The sequence below is a fragment of the Eriocheir sinensis genome, unplaced genomic scaffold (assembly GCF_024679095.1).
Source record: "Eriocheir sinensis breed Jianghai 21 unplaced genomic scaffold, ASM2467909v1 Scaffold1060, whole genome shotgun sequence".
NCBI lineage: Eukaryota > Metazoa > Arthropoda > Malacostraca > Decapoda > Varunidae > Eriocheir > Eriocheir sinensis.
The window spans coordinates 87,501-111,444 of NW_026110364.1; the positions used below are offsets into that span (position 1 = coordinate 87,501).

At 44.7% G+C, this 23,944-nt stretch overlaps 1 protein-coding gene across 3 annotated transcripts in view; it reads left to right on the forward strand.

Moving 5' to 3' along the window:
* The window catches only part of LOC126989131 (uncharacterized), a 22,528-nt gene extending 495 nt beyond the window's left edge, over window positions 1–22,033 (forward strand). The window contains exons 2-7 of one of the 3 annotated variants that reach the window (XM_050847702.1): window positions 1,404–1,745; window positions 2,328–2,491; window positions 3,505–3,732; window positions 9,772–9,938; window positions 20,713–20,840; window positions 21,662–22,033. In XM_050847702.1, coding sequence (XP_050703659.1) covers window positions 3,558–3,732; window positions 9,772–9,938; window positions 20,713–20,823 — 453 coding nt within the window. In that variant the 5' untranslated portion in view covers window positions 1,404–1,745; window positions 2,328–2,491; window positions 3,505–3,557 and the 3' untranslated portion in view covers window positions 20,824–20,840; window positions 21,662–22,033. The remainder of the gene's footprint in view (window positions 1–1,403; window positions 1,746–2,327; window positions 2,492–3,504; window positions 3,733–9,771; window positions 9,939–20,712; window positions 20,841–21,661) is intronic. The other 2 variants (XM_050847701.1, XM_050847703.1) reach the window with 2 other exon arrangements.
* The last annotated feature ends 1,911 nt before the right edge of the window (window positions 22,034–23,944 follow it).

Below are 23,944 nucleotides of genomic sequence, written 5' to 3' on the forward strand. Positions count from 1 at the left end.
AGTATGTGTTCACGGGTTTATCTTTCTCAGTTGGTAAATGTGCCAGAACGAACTGTTGTAGGAATCTCCTTGATGCTCCTGTTCCTCTACCATATTGTATAGGAAACCAAGCCATTCAAGATGTACGAGATAACTATAAATATCTTGGGGTCAGGGTGTATTCCTCCCTAAGGTTTCACTTGCATGTGAGAGAAATCACTGGCAAGGCTGGAGGCATTGGTTACTGTATTTTAAAGGGTACCCTTTGCTGATTTCATGAAGGCAGTTTTCATCTCTCATATTCACCCTATCTTGGACTTTGCCTCTGTGGTTTGGTTCACTGTTTATACAGGTGACATGACCCAGGCTTTTAGAAAATGTTCAGAGGAGATGGACCAAGAAAATTGCCGGTTTCCACGATCTACCATATAGTGAACGTCTCGCTAGATTGAGTCTTGACTCCATTAAAGGAAGGTTGATCAGAGCTGATCCTATTATGGTGTTCAACATTCTGAAAGGGTTTTGTCCTAATCTAGGTCACCTCTTTGCTAAAAATCACAACAGACAAGCTTTTTGTGCCTCGTTACAACACTGATGTTCGAGCTCATGTCTTCTCAGTGCGGGTCATTAGCATTTGGAATAATTTACCAGAATCAGTTGTCTTGGTGAATTCTATTAATGCTTTTAAACAGCATCTCGACACTTCTTTTGGTCAAATTTTGTGTGATTTTCATTGACTTTGGGTTGTTGAGTATGACTTTGAATTGTAAAATTGTGTCCTGTGCTGTGCTGTGTCTCCACTCGGGATTGCCAACCTGACTGCATTGTCTTGCCACTTGCTCAAGAGTGTTATGGCAGTGGTTTGTGTGGTCTTGGTGATGCCACATTAGCCAACCATCAGATCATCTAAAGGACAATCTACTTGCTGTCTTGGTTGTAGGCGTCACCTGATTCTAGATGGGGTTCTCCCCATCTAGGTAAGAAATGTAGGTAAGAAACCACAATAATGAAACCACCTCCAGAACATTGCCCTGGGCTACACCACTCATAACATCTGTCCAGTCAAAAACTACACCATTCTTCTATACTCAGTAAGGTCATTAATATATATATATATATATATATATATATATATATATATATATATATATATATATATATATATATATATATATATATATATATATATATATATATATATACACACACACACACACTATATACGATACCATAAGTAATACTGCCTCTAGAACATTACCCTGGGCTGCACCACTCATAACATCTGTCCAGTCAAAAACTGCACTATATTCAGTAAGATCATAAATATATACCACAAATAATGAGACTAAAACATTGCCCTGGGGTACTCCACTTGTCTTTCCCATCAAAAATTGTAACATTCACTTGTACTGTCTGCTTGATAGGTCTCAAATAAAGGAACAAGACTTCAGACAAAAGCCAGATTGGTGAGGATCATTGTGCTGGAACATCATCATCATTTCATAGACGCCTGCTCCTAGGAGCTGCCACCAGGGGACAGCCACGGCAGAAGAGTTTCCAACTGTAACGCATCACAGCAATGCTAGGGATGCTAACACAGGCCTCCCCACAGAGTAGCAGAGGGCAGAGGGCGGCGTGCGGCCCTGCATTGCATCAAATCAGCTGCCCCATCACGGCCATGCCCACGCCCGTCATTCTGGGCCAAGGAGAACCTCGGGTGGCAGGCAGCACAGCGGGGGAGGCGGCGGTGCCAGGCCAGGAGGAATGTAAGGGGGAGGAGGAGGAGAGGTGTATTTTGGGATATCTGTTGCCTTGTCTCTCTGTCCCTCCACTTGTATGATCTTCTACAGTATCTCAGCTTCTTTCTAGTTTTCTCATTGCTTTAGCTTTCCTTCTTGTGGTCTGCGGTGTGTGTGGGCTGCTGGGTGGAAGCTCACAGTGTCAGCCTTCCTCCCTTTCTGCCTGATTTGTCTCTCATAATAATAACTGTAATAAGAAGGAAAAGGAGGAGGAAGGGAGCTCAAGTTGGCTTGTAACACTTTTTGCTTCAGCTCTTGGAAATCAAACTAAACTAAACCATTTGTTTTACCACTATATGTTTACTATAAATAGTACATTCAAACCTCTGCAAAGTTGTGGTCAATTACTTGGTGTTCCTCTCACAACCCACGCCACAACTGGGCCACAATATTTGCTGATGTGTAGACTGACTGACATCTTGCAGGCTTTTAAGTTTAAATGTTCAAATAATACATGACATTATATCTCATGAAATCTTTATATAACATATGACATAATATAGCCCAAGAATTTATGTACGTATATACTGCATGAAATTACGTCTGCAGTTGGCGATGACATTTACCATCTGGCGAGGGAGCAGCCGTGGGTGGTGGCAGCAACTCATCGAGCGGCGTGGAGGAGGGAGCCGCCAGGGTGGACCACGCCTACAGCCTGCACGTCACCGCCCGCCATGCACTAAGGGCTGTGGGCGTGCATGACCGCCAACCAAGTAAGGGACATGTTTTTAAACGTATCCTATTTTTGTGCATATGTCCATTTTCCTTGTCCTTGTATATCATTGTGTGTTCTCATCCTGTCCCTGTGTGCCCTGAAGTAAATTCCTTCTGTCCCTGTAAATACTTCTAGTCATAAGAACATTAGGAGTCTGCAAGGGACCGCCACTGTGTGTCTCTGGGTATCCTCCCACACACACACACACACACACACACACACACATTGCAATCCATCTGTGTAGATTATGAATACGAATGATTTAGCTGAAATGAACAATGAAGAATAAAAATGTATACAAATATTTGGCCCATGAACAACTGTGCTCAACTGTAAAAAAACAAAAATAGATGATAAAACTCTGGAAAATATTGAAAAACGAGGAAATTAACAGCCAGCCTATCTTCCAGCCTCTCATTCTTCTTACCGTTGTCAGAGCAGCGTCCAGCAGGCTTTTATGTTGATGCATTCACTATTCCTTTTCCCTCCTCCTCCTCTCTCTCTTCTCTTTCTCTTCCTGTCTCCCCTTCTCCTTTTCCTTTCCCTCCTCTTTCTCTTCCTTTCCCCTCCTCCTCTTTTCTTCCTATCCCCTTCTCTTCCTCCTTTTCTTCCTCTTCAAAGCATATATATTAGGTAAGGAGTTGGAGGAGGAGATAGAGAGAGAAAGAGAAGGAGAAGAAGTAGGAGGGGGCAGGAAGAGAAGGAGGAGCAGGGGATAGGAAGAGAAAGAGATGTAGGAAGAGGAAGAGGGGGAGGGTGTTTGTAGTGCGAGCCAGTCCTTCAAAACCATTCTGTCCTAAATGTTGGCCCTGAAACATTGGTGTGTGCTCATTCTCTTTTCCTTGGTGAGAGCAGCGTCCAGCAGGCTTTTTTGTCGCTGCTAATGTTATTTTTGTACTTTATGCTGCCTCCCTTGCTGTTGAAAGAAGCTTGTAGCGACTGCACTCTTCCCTCTGTACGTGCATTGTCTCCTATAGTAATGCCTTGATGAATGCTGCTTTCCCATTTCAGAGACTCAGCCCAGAGGAAGAGCCAGGCCAGCACCACCACAGGGACAGAGGACGATGAGGAGAGTGTTCCAACGCTGCTCCAACTCAAGGTTCATAGGCCACACGCTGAGCCCTGCCAAGATGTCCTGCCAGGTGGTCGGCCTCCACCCCTACACCTCCCACTGGTTCCTCCTGCTGCCCCACTACAAGGATGTGCCAAGTATGCCCTCCAGCCTGCAGTCCTTGGATGGTGAGTGCAGTAACGTGACCCCATGCCTCACCCACCCTTGCCTTCATGTCACCTGGCAATGCAACTCTGCCTCAGACTCCAGTAATTTATGTTCACCCACCCTGCTGCCAGCATTTGTTAGGATATAGGAACACACCAATGCTTTTTTATTCCCCTTTCTCCTCCTCCTCCTCCTTTAGATAGTCTATTTCAGAGAGACACCAACACAATAACACGCAGCAACGGTATGAAGTTGAAGGGAAACCGATGTAACACATTGGTGCGCAAAAGTTTTTTCAATAATAGAGTCGTCGATCACTGGAATAGACTCCCACCGTCAGTAGTTAGCGCACAGAGTATCAATAGCTTCAAGTCTTCATTGGATAAGTACTTCAGGGATATAAGATTATACTGACCCTTCTTCGCATGTTTTCAGACAGATTGCAGCAAGACCTCAACCTAAATCCATATTATTCTCTCCCACAACCTAGATTGCAAGTAGCGTAAGTTAACAAAAGAGTAAAGCAACAGTTAATGTCCGCATGACAGATGGAGTGAGGTGTGGGTGCAGTAAGGTGACAGGTTACTGGTGCGTGCCTAGTACCGCCGGTAAAACGAGGATCAAGCCTCCACCTCACCCATCGTGAGTATTAGGGGGGATTCTGGGGCTGTCCTGTGTAGGCCACTTGGCCTCTTCAAGTCTGCCTGTGTTTCTATGTTCTTATGTTCTTATGTAATGAAGTCATTTTCCCCCACAGCTTAGGTTACCAGTAGTGTAAGTTAAGGGTAGTAATTTCCTCTTATTTCTCTCTTTACTGTAAAATTTCCATGTCCCTTTCTTCCTTAAAGGTACATGGTGTTCTCTTCTAACTATTTCCTGCACGTTGCCGGAGGGAGAGGTGGGTGGGAAGGAGCCTTCATCTTTTCTGTCCTGTTCTACCACACGTAGATTACTAGTAGTAGCGGTAGTAAACTGACACCCTCGCCATAGACCGATAGGTCTTCTAGTGTCTGTTCTTCCTATGTATTCCTCCTCCTCCTCCTCTTCCCCCTCCTCCTCCTGTTTTACTACTCTCCATTATCAATCAGTCAGCCAGCACCAAGCTTAACAAGGACAAAAGGCATATTTAAATGCATTTTTACCATGATAAAAAAGTATAAAAATATAGTGGAAAATTACAGAGTTGGCAATGATTAAATCAAATTGATTTAATCAAATGATTAAATCATTGATTTTTTTTACTAAAAAATCATGATTTTTTTTTTTTAACTAAAAGTCTTCCATAAGTTAAATGATGTGCTCCAAAGATGGTAAAGTAAAACAACCTATTCATATGTATTGATTCATTTATTCTCTTCGAGGTATATACCCCCCCCCCCAAAAAAAAATAAATAAATAAATAAATAAATAATCCTACATTGTTATATCCTCTTGCTCTAATGTTGCCAACTTGCCATATGTTTTTTACTTGGTAAAAAATCGGGCGCCTTCTAAGCATCAAAACTATTCCAAGGGTGTCAGGCCTATCAAAACGCCAAAAAGACTATCTTTTCACAGCATCCAAAAAGCTGTATCTTATCAAGTTATAAAAAAGCTTACACTGCCTGGATGTTATCAAATCATCAAAAACACTAGATGGCTTCAAAGCATCAAAAATGGATAAAATCAAATCAATGCATCCAAAACTTCATATATTTCCAAAATGTCAACAACATCTTCAGATCTTAGCAAAACATCGACACATTATGTTCAGGTCCAGCAGATGAAGCGCGAGGCAGCACAACAAGATACATATCAATATCAGTCTTTATTTCAAGTGACTTTTTTTTACAATAAATAACCTAAGAACCATAAAATTGAGAGTGTCATTCTTCCCTCTGAAGACTGGGGGTTGCAATTAATCAGCAGCGTTCAAAACTAGAAATGAAGCAGCAGTATTTCATATCTTGCTGAGTGAATATTTCTAATCACTCCTGCACCTGGCCCCTGCAGATAGGACATGGATACCTCATGGTTTCTGTGACGCTGTTGCAGCCTACACAGACCTGTGCATTATTGCAAGGCCTGAAGCAGATCGTTCTCTCTAGGGGTGCCAGACACACAGCGCAGGGACAATGATTCTGTTGCTGAGAAGGTTGATTTTCTTAGTCAACAGCAGCTTCATCAGCATCATCTGAATCGTATCTGTCTCGAGTGTGGGCCGCCTCTAGAAACTAAAGGTGCCTGTCCATCGTGTGGCCCACAGCTGAGATAAACTGCATATGAATATACTGTCCATTTCCATGGTGGATCTTACCCCGGATAATGGAGTAGTTGGCCGGCATCTTATTGATAGATGGCACTTTACATTTCTGTTAATTCCTCAGGCTGAAGTGCTCCTGGTGCTACAAGGTACAGACCCCGTTCTGATCTGTCAAGGGTATGACTGAGGCTTTCATTGATATTGCCTCGTGACCCCGAACAGAGTATCACTTGTTAGTTCGAGAATTTGGTTCCCAAGTTAGTCTCGATCATACTGTGTCACACCACTTTACTCGTTGATGTAGAAACATTTGCATTAATGGTAGTTGTGATGGTGTACCATTGTCAGGTAGTTGTGATGGTGTACCATTGTCAGGTAGTTGTGATGGTGTACCATTGTCAGGTAGTTGTGATGGTGTACCATTGTCAGGTAGTTGTGATGGTGTACCATTGTCAGGTAGTTGTGATGGTGTACCATTGTCAGGTAGTTGTGATGGTGTACCATTGTGAAAGTCGTAATACCCCACAGTGTCATCATGGACTAGACTTTTGATGCTTTGATAACTTTGATATTTTTTATGCTCTGATGACTTTTAACAATTTGATTCTTTGATAACATCTTGATTTATTGATATATTGATGCATTCTCATTGTTTATGCATTAAAATGATATGAACTTGTTGCTACACTGATGGGATAAGGGTAAAAAGCTGTTTTTGACAAAATGGAAACATTGGAAAATTTGATGGATTTAGTTTTTTGCTGATTTGATGAAATGACAGGACCAGTTTTTGACACATTGATGCTCCCCCCAAAATCCTCCTCCTTTAGTCTTTACTAACTTGGCAGGCAATGTATCATAATAATAACCAAGGTTAGCAACCAAACAGTAACAGAAGTAGATATTCTTCTCTGTGGTAATAATATAATATTCTGTCATGAAAATGACAACTTCAGGCAACTCTATCTGTCCTAAACCTGCTCCTGTACCAACTACAAACAAGTATTGAACAAGTATGTATCTGGATCCTTGACTGTGCTCAGACTTACAGGCCCTAAACTTAAACTTAAAGTAACCTATGGAGACTTTCAAATCACTCAGCAGGATATATATTTATAAAAAAAAATAATAATAATAATAAATCTGAAAATTAAAAAAAAAAATCAATGATTTTTGATTTCTTTGATTTAAAAAAAAAATCACCAACCCTGGAAAATTATTCTAGCTACTCCTTCTCCTCTACCCCCCAACACCCCACTGCATTAGAAAGCTGGACAGCATAACGATAGGCTTGATCAAGGTCATTCATTATGTTTGAGTGCCTGCAGTGGCCGGCCCTCACTACCAGTGCATGATGGATGAGTGGAACAGAACTGGCAGCCATGAGGTGGGTGTCATAATGAGACTCCTTCAGGAAAACTAGAATTAATCCTTGGCAGAGAGGACTGGTGCCATTACTTACTAGAACTATCAACAGTGGTGTTCCACAGGGCTCTGTCCTATCACCCACTCTGTTCCTGTTATTCATCAATGATCTTTCCATAACAAACTGTCCTGTCCACTCATACGCTGATGGCTCAACTCTGCATTATTCAACTTCTTTCAACAGAAGACCCTCTCAACAGGAATTACATGACTCCAGGCTGGAGGCTGCAGAACGCTTAACCTCAGACCTTGCTATCATTTCTGATTGGGATAAAAGGAACCTTGTGTCCTTCAATGCCTCAAAAACTCAATTTCTCCGCCTATCAACTCGACACAATCTTCCAAACACCTCTCCCATATTCATCAATAACACTCAGCTGTCACCTTCTTCAACACTAAATATCCTCGGTCTATCCTTAACTAAAAATCTCAACTCGAAACTTCACATCTCTCTCACTAAATCAGCTTCCTCGAGGTTGGGCGTTCTGTACAGTCTCCGCCAGTTCTTCTTCCCACGCACAGATGCTTTCCATATATAAGAGTCTTGTCCGCCCTCGTATGGAGTATGCATCTCACGTGTGGGGGGGCTCCACTCACACAGCTCTTCTGGACAGAGTGGAGGCTAAGGCTCTACGTCTCATCAGCTCTCCTCCTCTTGTTGATAGTCTTTTACCTCTTAAATTCCGCCGCCATGTTTCAACTCTTTCTATCTTCTATCGAAATTTTCATGCTGACTGCTCTTCGAAACTTGCTAACTGCATGCCTCCCCCCCTCCCACAGCCACGCTGCACACGACTTTCTACTCAAGCTCGTCCCTATACTGTCCAAATCCCTTATGCAAGAGTTACCCAGCATCTTTATTCTTTCATCCATTTCACTGGTAAACTCTGGGACAGCCTTCCTTCGCCTGTATTTCCTCCTGCCTATGACTTGACTTCCTTCAAGAGAGGAGTATCAAGACACCTCATCTCCCGAAATTGACCTCTCTATTGGCCACTCTAGACTTATTGCTGTATGAGCGGAACAGTTATTTTTTTTTTTTTTACATCTTTTTGTTGCCCTTGAGTTGCTCTCTGTGCTGTAAATAAAATAAAAAATAGACCATTAAATAATGAGAGTAAACTTATTTGCCCGGTTAATATTGATAGAAAATAATAGAATACAAAAAATGGAGAATATATATAGTAAAGTCACAACCATAAGTATTGTATGGCCACGGGGACGCTCACATAACTCACGACTCATGTAACTCTTAGAATGGGAAGGGCAGCTACATGGAGGCTTACCCAAGTTGACCGTATGGGGTGCAGTCAGCGGGTGAGTGAAGAGACGCACCTTAAACATGCTCCTTGTTAGCAGTGGTGACTAGCTGTCAGCAAGCATGCAGGCAGGCCGTCACTGTTTTGCCACCCTCAGAATATACTGCAAGTGTTTGTGACAAGTATAATTATGGCTTGGCCAAAGACATAGTTGCCCCCTTTGTGTTACATGACTGTTGGTAATATTCCTTACAGTGTCTTGCCACCCTCAGAATATACTGCAAGTGTTTGTGACAAGTATAATTATGGACTGGCCAAAGACATAGCTGCCCCCTTTGTGTTACATGACTGTTGGTAATATTCCTCACAGTGTCTTGCCACCCTCAGAATGTGCTGCAAGTGTTTGTGGTTTAACTCTATCCTCTCCAAGGGAACTGGAGTACTCTAATGATGGTGATTATTACTGATGTCACTGCTTAACTTGTGTGTGTGTGTGTGTGTGTGTGTGTGTAACCAATATACATTTTTTGCTCTGCCAGTCACTAGGATTATCTTAGGTTGAATTTCTCATGTTGAAAGTCCGACATCATGTGTAACCAAGCCTAAAACGATTATCTGATCTAGAACTCCTCACATGAAAAGTCCAGCATGATGTGTAAGTCTGTGGCGCGCACCTTTCAGACCCTCCGCGTGCCGTGGATTAAGGCCAACCTTAACGTGTGCATATCTGGTGAGCTCTGGGACCACCCTGCCCTCCCTCACCCACAGGGATGAGCTTATCAAGGAGTGGGCGGTAAGGAGCCAGGCCTCACGTTGCCTCTCTTCCTGCCAAAGAGATAACAGGCTGAGGGTGCTGGAGAAAGTGCTCCTACTCCTCCTTATGCAGTGCTTTTGTTATGTCACTGATTGATGTACTTTGTCTGCCCTTGGATAGGTAAAGAATCATTTAGATATGCAGCATTGCTGGCCTGCTTTTAATGAAGGCTGTTTTCATGCCTCTCTCTAGGCTCAGGGGATGAGTTCACTGATGATAAAGAATTAAATAAAAGCTCAGAAGTGTTAGAGGAAGGTAGCTGGTGAAGATGCAGCTCTCCAACAGCCCAACATAACTGCCACTTTTATCCTCCCTGCAGAAACCCTCCACACTCTGACCTGTGTGTTGGCCCGCCATGTGTACGCCCTCGGCCTCAGCAGTCTGCCGCTGGAGCGCGTCGGTGAACGGCGACTCGTCAGGAGGGCTTCACCAAGCGCTCCGGCCTGGATGTTAGTGCTGAGTGTTGCCTCCCAGATAGTGAAGTCGGTTAGTCTGAATTGGTCTTAGAAATCACTACGTTTACCTCAGTTTACTAAGGAGGAAATTACACTGAAATCTAGGCGTCCGGATTCTGATGTGCAGGGATTTGTAAGGGATGTGAGTGCCTGAGTGTTGCTGTTGGTGTCGTGGAAGTCCAGGAGTCTGAATTGGTCTGAAAATCCCAGTAAAATTTATTTTTGCTAACGGGGATTTTGTAAGCTGAAATATAGTTGTCCAAATTCTGAAATGCAGGAAATTCATAAAGTAACAAGTGCCAGAGTGCTGGTAGTGATTCAGTAACAGTCTGTCAGTACAAATTCCATTGCTCTGAAGAATCTTAATTTTATAACCTGAATTTACTGAGGTGGGAAGTTGTCAGCTGATGCAGGATTGCCCAAAGAGACATCCTACCTACCATCCTGTCCTTCATCCCATCCTAAAACACATCCTAGCACCCTGTCCTTGAACCCATCCTAAAACACATCCTAGCACCCTGTCCTTGAACCCATCCTAAACACATCCTAGCACCCTGTCCTTGAACACATCCTAAAACACATCCTAGCACCCTGTCCTTGAACCCATCCTAAAACACATCCTAGCACCCTGTCCTTGAACCCATCCTAAAACACATCCTAGCACCCTGTCCTTGAACCCATCCTAAAACACATCCTAGCACCCTGTCCTTGAACCCATCCTAAAACACATCCTAGCACCCTGTCCTTGAACCCATCCTAAAACACATCCTAGCACCCTGTCCTTGAACCCATCCTAAAACACATCCTAGCACCCTGTCCTTGAACCCATCCTAAAACACATCCTAGCACCCTGACCCCATCTTTCCCTTTTGTCTCATCAACACCAGAGAGCAGTTCAGCATGCTCTCTAAAGACAGTTCCTCTCTTTTTACACCACACAACATTCACACAACACACACACCTTTCCCAAAATTCAAAATTTAAAATGGCGAAAAATTACAGAGCCTCGGGAGTCCCCGCCTGGGGGGGGGATACCATAAATTCCCCCAGGGAGGACTCCCCTTCTGGCTGCCGACTTGAGAGGCGTCCTGATAACTCCTAAAAACCTCCTCCTTATCAATTTCTGCAACATTCGCAGTCTTCGTTCTAATTTTCATTCTTTGGAACACCATTTCTCCTCCTCTAAACCTCACCTTCTCTTCCTCACCGAAACACAGGTTTCTGAGGCTACTGACAGTTATCTCTACTCTATTCCTCCTACTATCTCTATCCTAAATTTCAATTCAAAGCTGGATGTTGTGCCAACGTGCGCAACGACATCACTTGCTCTCATGCCCACGACCTTCACTCCAGAATTTTCTACCATCTGGCTAAGACTTCATTGTCATTCTATTACTAAATACATCTGTGCTGTTTATCTCTCACCTAACTCTACTAACTATGTAAAATTCTTTGACTATTTGAACTCAAAAGTGGAGCACATCTTGACCCACTCTCCCTTCGCTGAAATCTCCATCTTGGGAGATTTCAATGTTCACCACCAGCTTTGGCTTTCATCCTCTTTCACTGACCAGCCAGGTGAACAAGCCTACAACTTTGCTCTCCTCAATGACCTAGAGCAGTTGGTTCAGCACCCTACTCGTATTCCTGACCATCTTGGAGACAGGCCTAACATTCTACACTAAGAAGACCTCTTCCTTACCTCTAATCCTTCTGCATACTCTGTCAAACTGTTCTCTCCGTTGGGCTCCTCCTCCTTATTTCTGTATCCTGTCCTATCGCTCCTGTACATCCTCTGGACCCACCGAAGAGGCAATGCTTCTGGCATTTTGCTTCAGCTCGGTGGGACGACCTGAGGATGTACTTTTCCGATTTCCCGTGGAATGATTACTGCTTCCAGGATAGAGACCCCTCTGTGTGTGCCCAGCGCATCATGGAGGTGATTGTCTCTGGAATGGAGGCATACATTCCACGTTCTTTCTCTACTCCTCACGCTAAAAAGCCTTGGTTTAATCACGCTTGTTCTCGTGCTATAAAAGATAGAGGCAGCTCACAAAAGGTTCCAGAGCCTTCGAACACCCGCTAACTTTGACCTTTACATTTCAGCCCAGAATCGTGCCAAATCTATTCTCCGACTTACCAGAACTTCTTTTATCAATAGAAAATGTCAACATCTTGCTTCTTCTAATTCTTCCCATGATTTCTGGCATCTAGCCAAAAATATCTCCTCCAATTTCACTTCTTCCTCTTCCTCCTCTCCTTAACCCTGACGGCAGCACTGCCGTCTCATCTGTCTCTAAGGCTGAAGTCTTCGCTCAAACTTTCTGTAAGAACTCCACCTTGGACGATTCTGGGTATATTCCTCCTACTCATCCCCCCTCTGACTCCTTTATGCCTGCTATTAAAATTCTTCCAAATGATGTTTTCTATGCCCTCTCTGGCCTCAACTCTCAGAAGGCTTATGGACCTGATGGAGTGCCTCCTATTGTCCTTAAAAACTGTGCTTCCGTGTTGACACCCTGCCTGGTCAAACTCTTTCGTCTCTGCCTATCAACATCTACCTTTCCTTCCTGCTGGAAGTATGCCTTTGTACAGCCTGTGCCTAAGAAGGGTGACCGTTCCAATCCTTCAAACTACCGCCCTATAGCTTTACTTTCTTGTCTATCTAAAGCTTTTGAATCAATCCTAAACCGGAAAATTCAAAAGCACCTTTCCACTTCTAACCTTCTATCTGATCGCCAGTATCTAAGTTATTCCCAGAGACTGAAGGCTTTGGACTTGTACTCTGTCCATGGTCGGCTGCTACGACATGACATGGTAAAGTATTGGCAAATATTTCACGGTTTTTGTGCTATTGCCCCCGAGGATATGTTTGTCAGTCCACCTCTGGGCACCACAAGAGGCCGTCAGTATAAGGTTGCACATAAGAACTGAATTAGAGATCCGCAAGAGGTTCTTCAACGTCAGAGGTATTTCGCTGTGGAACTCTCTTCCCCAGCATGTTGTTTCAGCTAATTCACTCTCGGCATTCAAAGCATCCCTTGCTGCTCATCTCGGTGACAGACTTTTTACATTTTAGTTTGTTCATTTACATATTATTAATTGATTATTTACTTTGCTGCACATGATGCACAATTCCAGCTCTGTCTATAGCACATGTATTTGTATGTACGGAGGTTACTGAACTAGTCAGGCTGGCGCATTCAAAGAGTGCGGCTTCCTTTTTGGCCCTGTGTCTACCGGGTTCTGGGAAGCCCACTAGGTGAGAGAACCAGGTGAGAGTATGGGTTCCGCAAGGGGCGTTCTACTGGTGATCTCCTTGCCTTCCTAACTGACTCTTGGTCATCCCTTTGCTATTGCGCTGGACATATCAAAAGCCTTTGATGGGGTCTGGCACAAATCTTTGCTTTCCAAACTACTCTCCTACGGTTTCTATCCTTCTCTCTGTACCTTTATCTCCAGTTTCCTTTCTGGCCGTTCTATTTCTGTTGTGGTAGACGGTCACTGTTCTTCTCCTAAACCTATTAACAGTGGTGTTCCGCAGGGCTCTGTCCTATCTCCCTCTCTTTTTCTGTTGTTCATTGATGATCTTCTTTCCAGAACGAGCTGTCCAATCCATTCTTACGCCGATGACTCTACTCTACATTACTCAACTTCTTTTAATAGAAGACCCACTCCACAGGAACTTAACGATTCAAGGCTGGAGGCAACAGAACGCTTAGGGCAAGAGGAACCTGGTGTCCTTCAACGCCACAAAACACAGTTTCTCCACTCAACACAATCTTCCAAACACCTATCTCTAGTCTTTGACAACACTCAGCTATCACCTTCTTCAACACTAAACATCCTCTATCCTTAACTCAAAATCTCAACTGGAAACTTCATATCTCATCTCTTACTAAATCAGCTTCCTCGAGGCTGGGCGTTCTGTACCGTCTCCGCCATTTCTTCTTCCCCGCACAGTTGCTGTCCATATACAGGGGCCTGGTCCGCCCTCGTATGGAGTATGCATCTTGTGTGGGGGGGGTCCACTCACACAGGTCTTCTTGACAGAGTGGAGTCAAAGGCTCTTCATCTCATCAACTCACCTCCTCATACTGATAGTCTTCTACCTCTCAAATTCCGCCGCCATGTTGCCTCTCTTTCTATCTTCTATCGATATTTTCATGCTGACTGCTCTTCTGAACTTGCTAACTGCATGCCTCCCCTCCTCCTGCGGCCCCGCTGCACACGACTTTCTACTCATGCTCATCCCTATACTGTCCAAACCCCTTATGCAAGAATCAACCAGCTCCTTCACTCTTTCATCCCTCGCGCTGGTAAACTCTGGAACAATCTTCCTTCATCTGTATTTCCTCCTGCCTACGACTTGAACTCTTTCAAGAGGAGGGTATCAGGACACCTCTCCTCCCGAAATTGACCTCTCTTTTTGGACACTCCCTTGACCTCTATTCAGGAGCAGTGAGTAGAGGGCTTTTTTTTTTTTTCTTTGTGCCCTTGAACTGTCTCCTTAGCTGTAAAAAAAAAAAAATCCTAAAAATCATCCTAGCACCCTGTCTTTGAACCCATCCTAAAACACATCCTAGCACCCTGTCCTTGAACCCATCCTAAAACACATCCTAGCACCCTGTCCTTGAACCCATCCTAAAACACATCCTAGCACCCTGTCCTTGAACCCATCCTAAAACACATCCTAGCACCCTGTCCTTGAACCCATCCTAAAACACATCCTAGCACCCTGTCCTTGAACCCATCCTAAAACACATCCTAGCACCCTGTCCTTGAACCCATCCTAAAACACATCCTAGCACCCTGTCCTTGAACCCATAAAACATCCTAGCACCCTGTCCTTGAACCCATCCTAAAACACATCCTAGCACCCTGTCCTTGAACCCATCCTAAAACACATCCTAGCACCCTGTCCTTGAACCCATCCTAAAACACATCCTAGCACCCCTGTCCTTGAACCCATCCTAAAACACATCCTAGCACCCTGTCCTTGAACCCATCCTAAAACACATCCTAGCACCCTGTCCTTGAACCCATCCTAAAACACATCCTAGCACCCTGTCCTTGAACCCATCCTAAAACACATCCTAGCACCCTGTCCTTGAACCCATCCTAAAACACATCCTAGCACCCTGTCCTTGAACCCATCCTAAAACTGTTGTGATACAGTGACTTTACCGTACCCAACGTTTATGTTTCTCGCAAGACACATGAACCACACCAAGACAACTCCACAAAAGACACACAAACCACTTACCACTAATACAGCAGGGGCCTGGCTTTTCCCCTACAAGCACCTCCCAGCGTTACAACGATAATCCTAACAGGCCTGATAGTAATACCTAGTTGTAATCACTGTAGGAGGCACTTATCTTTCGAAGGGTTTCAAAAGAAGTGGTCTCTTGAAGTAAGTTCTGGAGGAGTACTGTTGTCCTCGAGACTAAGTTTAAATCAGCACTGCCGCGAGTTAATATGGGGCGAAAGCGCTGAGGTGTTGTTAGCTTGAGAGCAGGTGATGTTGTGGGCCGAAAGCCAACCATGTAGGTCAGAAGGGTATTTTGAATTATCCTTGCCGCAAGGGCAATTATTTATTATTTCATGAAAGGAAACACTGAACTATTGTTATTCCTTTCATGGTAAATGTGTTTAGTCTTCAGGCAGTGAATACGATGATACTGTCTCGGTCTGGGAGCCGATGAGCGAAGTATGTAAGTACCATCCAAGGCTTATTTGAGCTCAGACGATACTCTTAGTTGGCTTGAACTCTTGGCCTGAGACTAGTTCCATAAAGGAAATCGTTAATTTGTCTAATCCCTGGTTAACTGACCTAATTCCTAACAAAACACATCCTAGCACCCTGTCCTTGAACCCATCCTAAAGCACGTCCTAAAACACATCCTACCATCCTGTCCTTGAACCCATCCTAAAACACATCCTACCATCCTGTCCTTCAACACATCCTAAAACACATCCTAGCACCCTGTCCTTCAACACATCCTAAAACACATCCTACCATCCTGTCCTTCAACACATCCTAGCACCCTGTCCTTGAACCCATCCTAAAATCATGTCCCTTAGCCTTTCCTCAAACCCATCCTGGCACTCCCTCTTCCACCATTAACGGTAAAAATCCGAATGGGGTAATGTTACCAGTGGGGTTCATCAAGGTTCAGTTTTAGGCCTGCTTTTATTCATTGTCTATTTCAATGACATAGACAATGGGATAACTAGTGACATAGGTAAATTTGCAGATGACACAAAAATAGGTCGCACTATTAGGACAAGGGAGGATGTTAGAGCACTGCAGGAGGACCTTAACAAACTGTCAGCTTGGTCAGAGAAATGGCAGATGAGTTTTAATATCACCAAGTGTAGCGTACTAAGTGTAGGAACACAAAACCCATTACACGGGTATAGTTCAGACTCCACAGCGATAGGCAGGTCTAAGTGTGAAAGGGATCTGGGAGTGTTGGTGATCTCTGACCTAAAACTAAGGAAGCAATGTATTAGTGCGAGGAATAGGGCTAACAGGGTATTGGGTTTTATTAACAGGACGGTAACCAACAAAAGTGCAGAGGTCATTCTCAGACTCTATTTAGCGTTAGTTAGGCCACACTTAGATTATGCTGTCCAGTTTTGGTGCCCACACTACAGAATGGACATCAACTTGCTAGAATCAGTTCAGAGGAGGATGACCAAGATGATTCAGGGACTGAGGAACCTCTCATATCAAGATAGGCTGAAACATCTAAACTTACATTCTCTAGAAAGATGAAGAGTGCGGGGAGATCTGATAGAAGTATTCAAATGGGTCAAGGGTTACAACAAAGGCGATATAAGTAAATTACTGAGAATTAGCCAGCAGGATAGAACTCGCAGTAATGGATTTAAATTAGAAAAGTATAGATTTAGGAGGGAAATTAGCAAGCATACTTTTATCTAGTTTTTAGAGGCAGGAGCGATGGCCAGAGGGCGGCAGAAGAGAAAGGAATGTATGAGACTGGTGTCTATTAATGTGAATGGTTTAGGTGGTGAGGAAAAGAGGAGAGTGATGATTGAAATTTTTTTAAATGTTAGAGTGGATGTGTTGGGAGTGAGTGAAACACATATTCGAGGAACTGGTGTGAGTGATGGTAGAGAGGGTACGTGGGAGGGTGTGCCTGGGGGGGTTGTATGGACGGGGATAGATGAGAAGTATGGAGGCAGGAGTAAGGAAGGATGTGCTATTGTGATGTCTGAAAGAGTGTGGAATGGTGTGACTGATTATGGTTGGAAGGGATCAGGAATTGTGTGGGTGAAAGGAGAAGACTGAGAGAAAGGGAAGCTTTTTGGGAGGAAGTGAATGCATGTTTGAAGAGTTTTGAGAAAGAAAGGAAACTTTTTATGATGGGAGATATGAATGCTAAAGTGGGTGATGAATGTGTGATGGATGTGGTGGGAAAATGGGGGATAATGGAGAGTGCGTGGTGGATGTCTGTGCTGAGAGGGGAATGTTCCTAGTGAACACCTTCTTTCAGCACGAGAATATCCACCGATACACATGGAGGAGGGGAGAAGATAATGAGCAAAAAGGATTGATTGATTATGTGGCAGTAGATGAAAGGCTTAAAAAATAAATTTGTGACACAAAGGTAGTAAGAGGAATGTTCGATGGATCTGATCATCTTGCAGTGCTGGCAAAGTTAAAGCTGAAAGAAAAGTGGGTGTTTGAAAAGAAAGGTGAAGTAAAAAATGAAATATTGAAGATAGAAAAGTTACAGGAAAAATAAATAAAAGATGAGTATAACCGTGAGATGGCAGAGGCCTTAAGTGAAAAATGGGAAAGTGTAAAAGATAATACAAATATTGAAAAAGGTTTTGGAACATTTAAAGAAATAATGGTAAATACAACAAAAAAGTGTTAGGGATGAAAGTGGTGAGAGATGGAAAAAGAAAAGGAAATTCCTGGTGGACAGAAGAGATAAGGAGGATAGTAAAAGAGAAAAGGGAACTTTTTAAGAAAACTCAAGAAAAAATGTGTCTGAACAAGTAAAAAGGGAAAGGAAAAATAAATATAGAGAATGCAAAATGAAATTAAAACAAGCAATAAAAGAAAGTAAGAAGAGAGTTGATGAAGACTTTGGAAAAAGACTAAGTGAAAAATATAAAGGGAACAGGAAATCATATTGGAAAGAAGTAAAAAACGAAAGAAATGCAGAAAATATCTCCTCAAATAAAATAAATGAAGTTATGGATGAGAATGGAAAGATGTTGAAAGACGGGGAAGCTGTGAAAGAGAGATGGAGAGAATATTTCAAAAACTTAATGAATTTTGAGGATGGACGTCCAGCAGCTGTAACAGCAGCAGTTTTGAGTAGAGGCAGAGGAGGAGTATATAAAGAAAGAACTATAACATATGAACAAGTAAATCAGGCAATAAAAAGATTATAAAATGGAAAGGCAGCAGGAATTGATGGAATCACAGCAGAAATGTTGAAGTGTGGAGGAGATGAAGTCGTGAAATGGATGGTCAAGATATGTGAAGTAGCATGGGAGGGGGGTGCCAGCAGACTGGACGAAAGCCATCATTGTCCCAGTTTACAAGGGGAAGGGCAGGAGAGGGGAATGTGGGAGCTATAGAGGCATAAGTCTCCTGAGTATACCCGGAAAGGTATATGGAAAAGTCATAATAGAGAGGGTGCAAAGACTTACAGAAGAGAAAATCAGTGAAGAACAAGGAGGCTTCAGGAAGGGAAGGGGATGTGGAACAGATATTTGCCTTCAGGATGGTACTAGAAAAAATAATAGCAAAAGGAAAGAAACTATACGCTGCCTTCATGGATTTGGAAAAAGCTTATGACAGAGTCGATTGGATTGCATTGTGGGATGTTTTAAAGATTTATGGTGTGGGAGGAAAACTGCTTAGTGCAATGAAGTCTTTCTATGAGGATGCATCTGCATGTGTCAAAATTACTGGAGAAACAAGTGAACATTTTGAGATAAAAGTGGGCCTAAGACAAGGGTGTCACCATGGTTATTCAATATTTATATGGATGGTGTCATTAGATATTTGAAGGGAAAAGTTGGAGAAGTTGGAGTAAGACTGTTCGATGAGGGAGGGAAGTGGGTACTGAATTCAGTACTGTTTGCTGATGACACGGTGCTCATTGCAGAAAGTGAGACTGGCCTACAAAATTTGGTCAGTGTTTTTGACAGTGTCTGTAACAGGAAAAAGCTGAAAATGTCAACAAAAGTAAAGTGATGGTTTGTGAGCAAAGTAGAAGTGAGGTTGTAGATTTTGTATGCCCTGAGAGTGGGAATTGAATGTGAAAAAGAATGCAAAATATTTTGAATGGTGAAGAAATGGAGGAGGTCAATGAGTTTAAGTATCTTGATCAGTTATGTGCAAGCATGGTGGTACGGAGGGAGAGACAAGAGAAAGGGCATTGCAAGGAAGAAGGGTGGTAGGGTCTTTGGGACGAATCATGAATGGCAGAAGTGTGAGCATGGAGGTACAGAGGGATTTGAGAAATACAATAATAGTACCAACCCTCACATATGTAAGTGAAACGTGGGCCTGGAATGAAAGTCAGAGGTCTAGAGTGCAGGCAGTGGAAATGAGTTATTTGAGGAGTGCTTGTGGTGTGAGTAGAATGGATGGAATGAGTAATGAAAGTGTGTACGAGCATTTTGGAATGTGTCACAGGGGTGAAGGGAAGAAGTGTGGAGTGGTGGAAGAAGTGAAGCGACAGACTTTAAAGTGGTTTGGCCACATGGAGTGAATGGAGGAGAGTAAGATGACCAGAAGGGTGTATGTGAGTGAGATAGAAGGAGGGAATGCTTGAGGACAACCTCCAGTGAAATGGAGGGATAGGGTGCAAGAGTACATTAGGGAGAGGGGGGAAAGATCCTTGAGAAACTTTGAGCAGGCAAGGAGGGAGTGTCTGGATAGAGGAAGATGGAAGCTCTTCTGCCATGGCCATCCCCTGGTGGGAGCTCCTAGGAGCAGGCGTCGATGAAATGAATGAATGAATGAATTATCAAGCATTGGTTTAGTAATAGGGTGGTGGGGGAATGGAATAGACTCAGCAATCACATAGTTAGTGCAGGGACGATAGCTTGTTTTAAGAGTAGACTGGATAGCTACATGGACGAGGATGACAGGTGGCAGTGAGGTGTGGGTGCAGTAAGGTGACAGGGTACTGGAGCGTACGCCCGTACCGAAGGTAGACGAGGATCAAGCCTCTACCTGTAACTCCTGAAACTACACCTCCTCACCCATCGTGAGTAGTGGGGGGATTCTGGAGCTGCCCCGTGTAGGCCACTCGGCCTCTTGCAGTCTCCCTGTGTTCTTATGTTCTTCTTATGTTAGCACTCCTCATAACACCTCCCAGCACCTTCCTTCCTTCCCTTCTCAGCAGCCACACCCTTTAGTGCTGTTGAGGCTGGCAGCACTCCCCCTCATAACACCTCCCAGCACCTTCCTTCCTCCCCTTCTCAGCAGCCACACCCTTTAGTGCTGTTGAGGCTGGCAGCACTCCCCCTCATAACACCTCCCAGCACCTTCCTTCCTTCCTTCCCTTCTCAGCAGCCACACCCTTTAGTGCTGTTGAGGCTGGCAGCACTCCCCCTCATAACACCTCCCAGCACCTTCCTTCCTTCCCTTCTCAGCAGCCACACCCTTTAGTGCTGTTGAGGCTGGCAGCACTCCCCCTCATAACACCTCCCAGCACCTTCCTTCCTCCTTTAGTGCTGTTGAGGCTGGCAGCACTCCCCCTCATAACACCTCCCAGCACCTTCCTTCCTCCCCTTCTCAGCAATCACCTAAGATGGAAGCCTTGGGTCTGCCTGGGTCCCTGCTGCCGCTGTGGTCACTCTCCCCGCCCCTGCCCGTGCTGCAGCCCTCAGCCCCGACCTCACCCTCATGAACTGCTCTGACGTGAAGGTGAGGAGAGTAGAGGTGTTAGTGTTTGTTTCTGTCCCTTTCTTCTTATCCTCTTCACTTGAGTGTCTTTGAGAACTATTTCTTATTTTTCATATTCGTGTCTGCTCATTATGGGGACTTTGATTGTGTCTATACCAGTTTTTACTTCCCCTTGATGCCCCTTTTATTGATCTATAATAATAATAATAATAATAATAATAATAATGTCTGGTATAGTTTTGATTCAGCCTCCTCTGTGTGTCCCTTAAACTACTGTAATGTCATGGTGGGAAGGGACAGAGGCATTGTGTGTGTTTGCAGCCCCTCCTGCTGTGTACTCCTGATTGCCTGCACCTCCCCTACACAGGAAACAGAGGGAGGCACCTACATGTGTTTATTAAGGTGGACAGCATGATTCTACTCTCACATGATAACTTCTTCAATGTGATGCCAGGGAATGAAGATGCAGCTAACTCTTGCATTACAAAGTTGGGCAGCTTGACTCTACTCCCCCTTTTTATCCTCACATATGATTACTTGGTCAACTTGCTGCCAGGGAGTGAAGATGCAGGCTAACTCTTGCGTTACAAAGCTGGACAGCATGATTCTGTTCCTATTTTTCACCCTCACTCATAATTACTTGGTCAACTTGCTGCCAGGGAGTGAAGATGCAGGCTAACTCTTGCGTTACAAAGCTGGACAGCATGATTCTGTTCCTATTTTTCACCCTCACTCATAATTACTTGGTCAACATGCTGCCAGGGAGTGAAGATGCAGGCTAACTCTTGCATTACAAAGCTGGACAGCATGACTCTATTCACCTTTTTCACCTGCATTCACAGGATCACTTGGTCAACATGCTGCTGAATAGTGGAAAGTGTGACGGTGGTGGCGGACAAGATCGCTGGCCCTTTCCACCTTGGCCATCCACCTCTACCACGAGTTGGCCCACCAAACACTCCACACCAAGGTTAACAAGGCCATCAATGTGCTCCAGGCATACCTCAAGGTTTGGCTTTACTCCCCTCGTTGTTTTGGTGGTGTAGTAAGTGTGGGTCAGGGATGTTGCGGGATTCAGTTCCCCTGTCTTTTGTCCCTCCCTCATCCCTGATCTCCCTGTCCTTATACCAACAAGAACCAGTCAGTCAGTCCCTCAAGGTCCGGGTATGCGGGTGAAGTGTTTTCACCTCAAGGAACTAGACGTCCCTGCCCTGCATAGTCTCAGGTCACCCTTGGACAAGGTGTAATACCTGATCTGTCTCCCGTGCCAGTGTCAAATTGAAGCCTCTGGGCAGCAGCAGTGGTGGATTGGATTGCAGGCAGAGGATCTCTTTATGAGACAATGGCTGGAGTTCCAGGGTCCTAGTCAGCTGGACCGTGCCTAATTATTTAGGCTTGCGGTGTAGAGGAGTGTGGCGACCTCTTCACTAAAAAGCCTCCCTGGGAACCAGTTGTCGGTGTGAGCTCCGCTCGCTCCCTTCTATCGACGGTACTCCCATCCCTATTCTGCATAACAGCTGGTTCTTGTTTTCTCCTGAAAGAGATGTCTTCCGTGGGTCATTTGAGATTGTACCTCCCGGCTTCTAGGTGGAGTTTCTGAGGGTTTTTCTTATACTCAAGGAATATTTCAGCTTTTTTGTCTCTCAGGAAGGGCGTCTGATACTCTCTAGAGTTGGTGGAGAACACCTGGTGACAGGTGCCACCAGCCAGGCCTCGAAAGGGTCGCAGAGTTGGGTTAGACGTTTCGGAAAGTGGGAACGAATTGCTGATTCCTTTTCTTTCTTTGCCAGCTCTGCTCTGTGTGACTACACCGGCCCCATTCTATGGGACAAAACTTCAAGGACAATTGCTGAAAAGTGCCGGGTTGTGAAAGTCTCTCTCGTGACTGAGGCTCAGGACAAGCGATTGGTCTTTGAGGCATTTCAAGACCCAGTGGGAGCGAACTCCCAGTGTTGGAGGCATCTAACACATCAGTATCTAATTTCCATGCACAATTTTTATCCAATTCAATTTATGGTCACACTTTAAGTTATTTCGAAAGCGCTTTTAATATTTGCCCTAACTGTTAACTCGCTTAAATTTCTAACAATGCCTTCGAACCTCCGTAAGTGTGACGTCTGTCCCGGACGATTTGCAGCTCAGTACTTCCAGCTGAGTAGAACTTGCCGCCTCTGCGTTCAAAGATTACAACTTCAGAAGGCTGTGACTGAATTTGTTTTAAGTAATGTGGCAGTGACTCCACCATCGATGGTGGAGAGGCCCTCCACCGAGACTGTGCCCTCTCCAGACGACCCTCCTGCTTCACGGGAGGACGTGTTACCTGCCTCACAGGTTGACTCCCAGCCTGCCTCACAGGCTAACTCCCAGCCTGCCTCACAGGCTAACCCCCAGCCTGCCTCACAGGCTAACCCCCAGCTTGCCTTACAGGCTAACCCCCAGCCTGCCTCACAGTCATAACCCCATCCTGCCTCACAGGCTAACCCCAGCCTGCCTCACAGGACAACCGCCAGCCTGCCTCACTGGCTGACGCCGAGCCTGGCTCACCGGCTTACGCCCCGCCTGCTTCACAGGATAACTCCCAGCCTGCCCCACAGGACAACTTCCAGCCTGCCCCACTTAACGCTTCTCTTCCTGCTTCACAGGATGTCGGGTTCCAACCTGTAAGGAATGGAGCCAAACTGAAGCAGGCAACCAAGGATTTACTGACCCCCACTACCTTCAATAGGTTCCAGGTGCTGGCAGACACCATGGAGGATGAGTTCGAGACTCGCCTAGTTGGGGACTCCATGGTGCGTGGCCAGCACTCCTGCCTTTCCTTCCTTACCATTCACTGGCACATCCACACATGGCCATCCACACACATCCATGCACACCTTACTGCCCCTATCTTCCCTGTCATCCACACCACCCTGGCACCACACCACCCATGGCCATCCACACACACCCATGCACACCTTACTGCCCCTATCTTCCCTGTCATCCACACCACCCATGGCCATCCACACACACCCATGCACACCTTACTGCCCCTATCTTCCCTGTCATCCACACACCCTGGCACCACACCACCCATGGCCATCCACACCACCCATGCACACCCACTGCCCATCTTCCCTGTCATCCAC